Source organism: Bidens hawaiensis, unplaced genomic scaffold (assembly GCF_021521415.1).
Source record: "Bidens hawaiensis isolate Kalapana, Puna unplaced genomic scaffold, B.hawaiensis_p1.1 tig00052880_1, whole genome shotgun sequence".
Classification (NCBI taxonomy): Eukaryota; Viridiplantae; Streptophyta; class Magnoliopsida; order Asterales; family Asteraceae; genus Bidens; species Bidens hawaiensis.
In genome coordinates, this window is record NW_027499498.1 from 61,673 (window position 1) to 70,917 (window position 9,245).

General features: G+C 31.9%; 1 protein-coding gene across 2 annotated transcripts; it reads left to right on the forward strand.

The window, feature by feature from the left end:
• The first annotated feature begins 4,707 nt into the window (after positions 1 to 4,707).
• LOC143599796 (aluminum-activated malate transporter 12-like) lies at positions 4,708 to 8,917 on the forward strand. 2 transcript variants are annotated; one of them, XM_077077669.1, is made up of 6 exons: positions 4,708 to 5,152; positions 5,279 to 5,419; positions 6,082 to 6,354; positions 6,514 to 6,635; positions 6,713 to 6,856; positions 8,319 to 8,917. In XM_077077669.1, exons 1-6 carry the CDS (start codon positions 4,840 to 4,842, stop codon positions 8,910 to 8,912), a joined length of 1,587 nt encoding a protein of 528 aa, XP_076933784.1. In that variant the 5' UTR covers positions 4,708 to 4,839; the 3' UTR covers positions 8,913 to 8,917. The 2 variants fall into 2 exon arrangements, with proteins under 2 accessions (XP_076933784.1, XP_076933785.1); XM_077077670.1 differs by lacking the exon at positions 6,713 to 6,856.
• Positions 8,918 to 9,245: the final 328 nt, after the last annotated feature.

Consider the following 9,245-nt stretch of genomic DNA (forward strand, 5'->3'; position numbering starts at 1 on the left):
TGGTGGGCCAACTGTTTGCAGGGCACAAATCTGATAGCAGAAAGTGCAGAGGTAAAATGGTTGTATTTAATGATGTTTATACCCTCATTAAAACTTTACAAGCAATTATAAGGCCATGAGGTATACTTTAACCAATCTTAACTCCACATAAGCTTCACATCACTCATTTTTTCTCTTTCACTCCATGTCATCTAAAGGAAATGGTTTAACTCATTTAACTTCATCTCTCTACTATCAATATTTAATTTAAAAATCAATCATTTAGTTTAATTACAAAAATAAATAATAATAATAATAATAGTAATAATAATAATCTTTCATTAATTTCTTATTTAGAATAAACATTGATAATACAAAAAAATAAAATAAAAACATAAGAAAACATAAAATAAAATAAAACTAAGAAATCCCATATTTGTTCCTAATCTCTTGTTTCAGTTATTCCGCCAATTGACGGTCCAAGCCTGTGAGATGATCGATGTTTTGAGCGAGAATTCTTAAGTCCTTACGTTTTTCTTCATCTCCATCTTCTTCTTTTCAAAGTCAATCTTCGATTTTTTCAAATCGATCTTTTCTTGTTAGAGAGTATTGATGATGATAAAGATTATTTGATTATTTGGTTTGAAACCATAATAAAATGTGAGTTTATATAATACTAAAATTTTAATTTAAAAAAAAGGAAAAAAAATAAGCAAAACAGCGTTAAAGACAAATCAATTATAACTAATACATATATAAACTAACAAATCAATTAGTATTTAATACATAATTAATGCATATGGTTCCTTTTAACCCATTAAAAGCATAACCAATGGGCATTTTTAACACACTTAACACAAGTAAGGAGTGGTTTAATTCACCTTTAAAGTGCCATGTCACTTTAACTTATGCAAAGGTTAGAGTACTCCGTATGACCAAAATGTCCATAATAGATAAAATTCCATTAATCTACAAACATGATGTGGCCTCCTTCCTCTAATCTAATGTTGAAAAGATCACAAGCAGCGGCATGTGTTAAATCTTTGAAATTGAAACATCATTTGAACAATTTGATAGGTTAGACCACCGCGAAGGTTGGTTGATTGGTTTCCTCCTCATGTATGTGTTTGTTTGAACTGAAGTAAAACAAAATAATTATAATTAAAAAACAAATTTATAGTAAAAGCAGTAAGCGGGTCAAGGGTTTCATCAAAACCAGATAGCTTTTAAAACGGGTTACCCTTTAATCATCAAATCCTAATTACATTATTAGCTCCTTTACAGTAAATAAAATTAAAAAAATCCAAAAAATATATATAAATAATAGAAACGAATAATGTAAAATAATCCCGTAATACGGGAGATAAAAACTAGTTTGTATTATTAACTATTATAATAAACAAAAACAATTGTTGTGCCACATGGCACATAATTGTCTAATTTTTTGCCAAGTGGCATCATTATTGTTAAATTTTGAAAGTTATAACTATTTTAATAAAACAATTAATAAATATTTCAAACATTTTATATTAATGATTTATCTCTAATTTTATAGTAGTAAATAAAGTAAAAAAAGTCATAAATATATTATTAAAACAATTAATAAATATTTTAAACATTTCATATTAATGTTTTTTTATTAAATTATAATAAAATAAAAAAATAGAAATAAAAAAACATATGTAGAAATTTTGACACTCATTTTAGTGTGTATAAATTTGTGTTGTATGTTTTTAGTTTATTAGTGACCAATTCAGAAGGTGCCACGATTCGTCTTTACTCTAAGCAATACGAAAATGTTTAATGTTATTTGATTATTTTTATTATTAATTGTATATAATAAACTTTTTATATGTATTGACAACTTTTGCTAACGTGGCATAATTCAGCACTCAAGAAGAATATAAGATTGATTATGACGCATACCTGTACTCTTTCTTTCAGGTCTAATAATTATTTGTCTTTTTTTTTTGTCATATGTTAGATAATAGTTAAATTCATTGCGCTTATTTATTGTCACAAACTTGCATCAACTAAAGTTTCGGGTCAAACTAATATAAAAATTAGTTGTTTTGATCCCTAAAATACACTGGTGTCGTGGGGAGTTTTGTTCCCTTGATGATATCCATTTATATCCATGAAGCAAAAATCGTATATTCTCGGAAGAGTATCTTGGTGATGATGATATTGTGTTGTTTATTATAGGCACAACACTCATTTTTTTTTTAATCTTACAAATTACAAGTTAAGGCCATAAAGTATACTTAACTAATATAAATGATAGGAAAATGGTTGTAGTTACGGGTGTTGCAAACCAATTTTATACATAATCATTATAAGGAGTAAGATCATGAGTAGGGTGTTCGAAATGCTAATCTATTTCTTTGAAGTTGGTTGTTTATTATTATTATGATTTGTTTGTGTCCTATATTCTATACAAGAATATCAAAATTGTTTGATACATATGGGAGGAATGATAGTTTGGTTTTCAGTGAGATACTTATTTGCTGTGAATACAATCTTTGCAATAATTTTTTTACTCTGATTTTTGTAATGGGTCACAACAAGTTTCATTTGAAACAGACCCACTTTTAGTATGACTTGGAACATTTTAGGCAAATTTAGCTTGTATTCGATCATTTAAGTAAATGGGTCAAATTTGCTACTTGTGTTCTCTGATAACTGGCAAAAAGGACGGGTCGTGTCAGTCGGCACAACGCATAAGAACCGGTTTGGTCGGTACAAGTTAAGGTCAGAACTGGTTATTTTAAGAAAAATATTACTTTTGGTTCTGAACATGTTTTCTTCAAACTTTTTTTACATTTACATACAAATATAAAACTTACTATAACTGTTTAGTTTCTTGTATGTTGTTGGAATTGAATAAAATGTGTTAATAAGATGGCATGTTTGAAACTGAAATAAAATTGTGATAAAATGCCTATAACTTTATTAGTATTACAACTTCTTTGCCGATATTACCAAATATACGTTTGCTCTTGCTTCTAATTATATAATCTAAGACATGAATTAGAAAAAAAAAGACATGAAGTAAGCCACACAAGTTTATTTTATTGATAATAGATGGTTTATAATTTAATATCATTAAATCCTTAATTTGAATCCTCTGGAAATTTTTTTTACTGATAAAAACTCTTGCAACTGTTAATTCAGTAGCAATACTGATAAAATTTTTTTTTACTCAATTTTTTTTTATATTTTTTAGCTCTTGTGACTTTTCAAGAGTTTTGATGTGTGTTTTATACATGATTATTGCAACTTGAATAACCGAAATCATGTAATAAGATAATGAATGAGAATTAATTTTTCAAACCCGTGTAATACACGAGTTTATAGCCTAGTAATGTAATATAGATAAACATAACATAAGAGCATTCCCAATGGGTTCTCTATATCCATCTTTATTTCTAAAATTTAGAAAAAACATTCAAATAATCACTCCAACCTATTCTCTATCTTCAAACTCCATCTTTAAATTTTAGTGAAATGATATAAGAAGCCTTCAAATTTAGAGTGTTCCACAATACTCCATTTCCATCTACCCTTCTATAAATTTATATTAAAAATCATTTAATATTGAAAATAATATAAGACAAATGAATATAGAGATGGTAATGGAGAATGGGTTGGGGGAGATTATTAGAAAATGATGTATAATTTAAAGAAATTATGTTTTTTAGTTAAATTTTAAAGATGTAAATAGAGAACCCATTGAAAATGCTCTAATACCATTATCCTTAATAACCTACTACTGGTCCCAAAATTTTTGAAGGCCCATATCGCGTTTAAAAGCCCGTTTCTAGTTCATTTATCTGGTAAAGAAACATTATCAATATTATATTTATATCCAATATAAATAATAATCCCGTTAATAATTCGTCAATACCGGTTAACTAATTTAAGCCGATTTTTATGCTCGTTACCTAAAGTGTAACTCTTATGGGTCATAGCTCAACCGGCCACGTTAAGCTAGTCGAACCTGTCCGTATTTTCCAACACCTTCTAGGTATAAGGTGCGACCATGAATATCAAAAGATTCGATGCTATAAGCTACGGTGCTAGGCCCACACATTCTGGCCAAAATCATCCTTGAAGGGCAATTCTGTAGCGCTGTTAGTATATAGAGGTGCACAAACCGGTTTAAAACTCAAAACCGGTTCGGGTTAAAACCGGTTCGGTTTAGTCAACAAAAGTCAAAACCGGTTTATGATCGGTTTCGGTTCGGTATGAAACCGGTTTCTTACCATGTTACGATCGGTTTCGGTTCGGGTTTTGACCAGTTTTTGTCCGATTTTGGCCAGTTTCGGTTCGGTTAACCGGTTTGAAACCGGTTTTGGTGAAGAAAACTACAAACCGGTTCCAAACCTCCGGTTTTAATCGATTCTAAACCGGTTTCTACATAATTGGTTTCAAACCGGTTTGATTTCGGTTCGATTTTCAAGTCAGTTCGATTAACCGGTTTGTTTGCCCACCTGTATTAGTATACAAACTAATCTGGACAAGTTTGATTTGTATTCATTTAAATGAATTCTTATTTTATTTTAGCAATTTAATATGTACTTAGCTGTAAAAGTGTTCAAATTGTCAAGTCCATAATATGTCACCCGAAAATCTCGTGTATGCAAAAGTTATATAACACCAACCTGCACCTATAAATCAAACCAAGCCACATATTGCCAAGGGTGCCAATAAATACACCTAGACACAATACTTTTTGGCGAACAAAGTCACCATTTTTGGACCCCAGTTTTGATTGAACCCATCAAATCTAACCTTCTTCGTCTGTTTTTACAAAATTCGATCATATTGGAACTATATCCTTTCTAAAGGTTTTATAACATGTGTTCGATCGGTGTTGTTGCTTCTGCTGCTGCGTCTGCTGTTGTTACAGACAAATACCCAACGGTGGAGGTTTGGAAGAAGCAAGCTCGTGTTTACATGGAGAACGCTAAGAGATTTCTTGGATCGTTACGTCGGGAAATCTGGAAAGTGGGTCGAGATGATCCCCGAAAGGCGGTTCATTCAATCAAAGTCGGGTTATCACTAACGTTGGTGTCTTTGTTGTACCTGTTAGAACCATTGTTCAAAGAGATAGGAGGGAACGCCATATGGGCTGTCATGACCGTTGTTGTCATTCTCGAGTTCACTGCCGGTAAAATTCACTTGAATTTATATTAATTTAGTGTTATATAGTGTTCTATCCTTGTTACTTATTTAATGTATGAGTATAACATTTTCAGTTCAAGCTTAACTCTTGATTATCATATGTTCATAATAGGGGCTACCTTATGTAAAGGGTTGAACCGAGGTCTCGGGACATTGTTGGCTGGATCATTAGCGTTCTTATTCGAGTTTATTGCTAGAAAAAGTGGGAAGGTCTTTTATGCCATTTTCATAGGGACTTCGGTCTTCTTCATCGGTAAGCGAAGATCTAAAGAAAATGATCGTCTTCTTCGTTTTAATAATATCATCATCATCATCATCATCATCGTACTCAGTATATCCCACCAATAGCAAAGCTATGGTAGGGTCTGAGGAGGGTAAGATGTAGGTAGCCTTACCTCTACCCCATAGGGATAGCAAAGCTATCGTTTTAATAATATAAAGATTCAAAATTTTGTGAAACATTTTGTTTTCACGAATGGTTTACTTTTAATATTAAAAGATGTAACGCCAGTGTACGTGTGTTGGTGATATCTAGATGATCTCTATATATGTTACTCCCCGTCCCGGTCAAAGTGTCTTAGTTTGAAAAACACAAATTTTAAGGTAGATTAAATTATTGTTTTCTTTGCATACCAAATGACAGTAATACCATTGGAAATTGGGTCCATAAATGTTGTTTATTAATGTTAGTTGTGTGTGTTTAAGGGTAAATTTGGAAATTGGCTAATAAATTTTGAAAGTGGACAATTGTAATTAGACAAATTAAAAAGGAAATGCAGACATTTTTGATGGGACGGAGGGAGTAGTTTGCCACAATAATGCAATATAGTGTGGACAACTTTTAAGAAAAATACCCCTTAATTAAGTTGTACGACTTTTAAAAATAAGTCACTAAAAAAATCTTAAATTTTGCAGGTGCCATGAGTACGTACTTGAGGTTTTTCCCAAAGGTAAAGAAAAACTATGATTATGGTGTTGTTATATTCCTCTTGACATTCAATCTGATTACTATATCAAGTTATCGAGTCGAAGATGTGCTAAAGATAGCTCGCGAGCGTCTCTACACCATGGCTATTGGCTCTGGCGTTTGCATCCTCATGAGCCTCTTCGTTTTCCCCATTTGGTCCGGAGAAGATCTTCATACTTTTTCGGTTACCAAAATCGAAGGTTTGGCCAAATCCATTGAAGGTATCTTAATATGGTCAAAAACCGTATATTTTCTACCTTTCAACAATGAAGAAATGATATTATTATTAATTATAACAAGCTATCAACTATGCAAACGCATATAATATTTTCTATAATTTAAGTTACAAAAGTTGGTCACTAAGAAATATTTACCTGCAGCATGTGTGGATGAATACTTTAGTGACAGGAAACCAGATGTCGCCAAAGATAAATTCATGGAAGATCCGATTTATATTAATTACAAGGCTGTTTTGGATTCTAAATCAACAGACGAAACCCTAGTACGCTCTTTTCTCTCATTTATAATTTGTTTTGTAACACATTCGTGGTCCTGTAATTTAGGAGATTTCATTTGTAGGCGTTGCATGCAAGTTGGGAGCCACGACACTCGTGGCACTGTAATCCATTCCCGTGGCAACAATATGTTAAATTAGGAGCTGTTCTACGCCATTTTGGATACACGGTTGTCGCGCTTCATGGTTGTTTAGAAACTGAGATTCAGGTATTGTAAGTGTTTGTATGGCTTTCAACTTTTTTGTACAACCGTGACGACTTTGGCTGTCTTTGATGAAAAGTAAAAAGTGTCCTCGTTAATAATTGACAAAAGAAAGTTATTGAAACCTAGAATCTTCGACTAACCGTGAAAATTATAAATGCACACGGCACATTTAGAACGCACCAATCAAGTTTAATGTATTTAATTAATTAAGTATTTTATACCCATAAAATTAATTAAGTAAGTTATTGAAAATTCCCAAAATTATTTGATCATCAATTAATCCAACCAGAAAATACAAATTGTCCAAAAATCCATTCGAATATACTTGATTTTTTGTTTTTTTAAATCACTATATTTTTCTTACAATTTTGTTTTGAATATTATATGAATATAATTAGTTTTACTTCTATTTAGTTTTTCTATAAATATAAATTTATAAAATTTTGAAGATACCTTTCGGACATGGTTGTTTTTATCTTCGCGGTGACATAAATTATACTTAAAACTGGGCCGGACAAAATGCATATTAAAAAGGCTTGATTTTGAGCAAAGTTTATGTCAGCACATAGATAAAAATAAGTTTTCGGGAACAGTTTTTTGAAATTTTATAAAATTATATATTTTAAAAGTTATATAAGAAAAACATATAGAAGTAAAAACGAAATTTTGAAAATTCAAAAGTCTAGTGACCAGATTCTTTGGCAGTTGGTTCGATTAAAATCCAGTCTGGGGATGATTAGAATCTGGGCCGGTAGATTATTTTTTTTTTGGATGTTCTTGAGAGTTGTCAAGTCAAATGAATAAAATATGATTTTAACAAAGTTAATTGAACATTTTAAGAATTTTCCATTTAAATTAATAATGTTAAGATATTTTAAAAAAAACATTTCACACACTTACGAAGTTAGAAATAACTAGGGTTTTATTTCGTTTCGTGTTAATTTGTAGTAAGTTTATCTTAAATTTGGGGTTTTTTCATTTTGTGAAAAATGCGTCAAAAATATAGTAGGAACTTGCTACCAATATTATTGCGTCACAAATTTTAATAGGAATTTAAAACATTTAATTCTATCATCATCATCATCATCGTACTCAGTATATCCCACCAATAGCAAAGCTATGGTAGGGTCTGAGGAGGGTAAGATGTAGACAACCTTACCTCTACCCTATGGGGATAGAGAGGCTGCTTCCGGTGAGACCCCCGGCTCTATACTAGTTTTGCATCAAGCCTTGGACATAAGGCACATAGCACTCAATCATCCGGACGCTGGCTGATCGGTGCATGTACCATTGTCTTTAATTCTAATATTCAATATACTTTGTAGTTTCACTCCAAAAAAAGTCGCCATACAACTTTTCAGTAACTAAATACGTAAAAGAATTTATATTGTAACCCATGCATAGTTAAATTGTAGATAAACGAATTATCCAGGTAAAATACTTGTTTGACCATTTTATGTTGCAGACTCCAAAATCGGTTCGGCTGCTATTCAAAGATCCATGTACTCGCCTGGCAACTGAAGTATCAAAAGCCTTAACGGAACTTGCCAACAGTATACGAAACCATCGCCAATGTTCACCGGAAATACTTTCAGACCACCTCCACCAAGCACTACAAGACCTCGACACCGCCCTAAAATCCCAACCACGTCTATTTCTCGGCTCAAATGGTGCTAACCCAGCCAACATGCTCACTCTTATTGCCCGATCAAATCCAGAGAAACAATTATCGAGTGTAAAAACAGAAGCATCAGCATTATCCGAGTGGAAATCAAAAAGGGTTTCCAAGCAAACGATAGAGGCCGAGAGGAAGTCGTTAAGGCCCACATTAAGCAAGATTGCAATCACGAGTTTGGAATTCTCGGAGGCATTGCCATTTGCTGCGTTTGCGGCATTGCTGGTGGAGGCAGTTGCGAAACTTGATCTTGTGATCGAAGAAGTTGAAGAACTTGGTAGGGTTGCTTGCTTTAGGGAGTTTGAAGTTGGTGATGATGTGGTACTCAATGTTGAAGAGAAATCTAAAATGGAGGTCAACTTACCTAGTAATGGTGTTGACTAGTTTCCAAATTGACTTCTTATTATTATGATGTTGTAAACTATTTAACGCTACTCATTAATAGGTTTCAACTAAGAGCATTCACAATAAAAAAAACTGTCATATCAGTGTCATATCTTTAAACTTTTCTCAAAAATCATACAAAAGTTTTCACAACAGGAAACTTCTACAAATCGACACAACATCACCTACTATTTTATATTTAATAAAATAATAATCATTTTATAATATATTAACTTTTATATATAATCACCAACTACACCTACTACTCATCACCAGAACCGACACGGTGCATCACTCTTCATTTTAGATTTGAAACATCAAGAAAAAAACAAC

Bases quoted from the DNA above. Each gene is read 5' to 3' on its own strand.
- LOC143599796 (XM_077077669.1), top strand. From the start codon at position 4,840: ATGTGTTCGATCGGTGTTGTTGCTTCTGCTGCTGCGTCTGCTGTTGTT. The intron at 6,355-6,513 runs GTATCTTAATAT...ATTTACCTGCAG, and splicing joins TTTGGCCAAATCCATTGAAG to CATGTGTGGATGAATACTTT. The intron at 6,857-8,318 runs GTATTGTAAGTG...TTTATGTTGCAG, and splicing joins GTTTAGAAACTGAGATTCAG to ACTCCAAAATCGGTTCGGCT.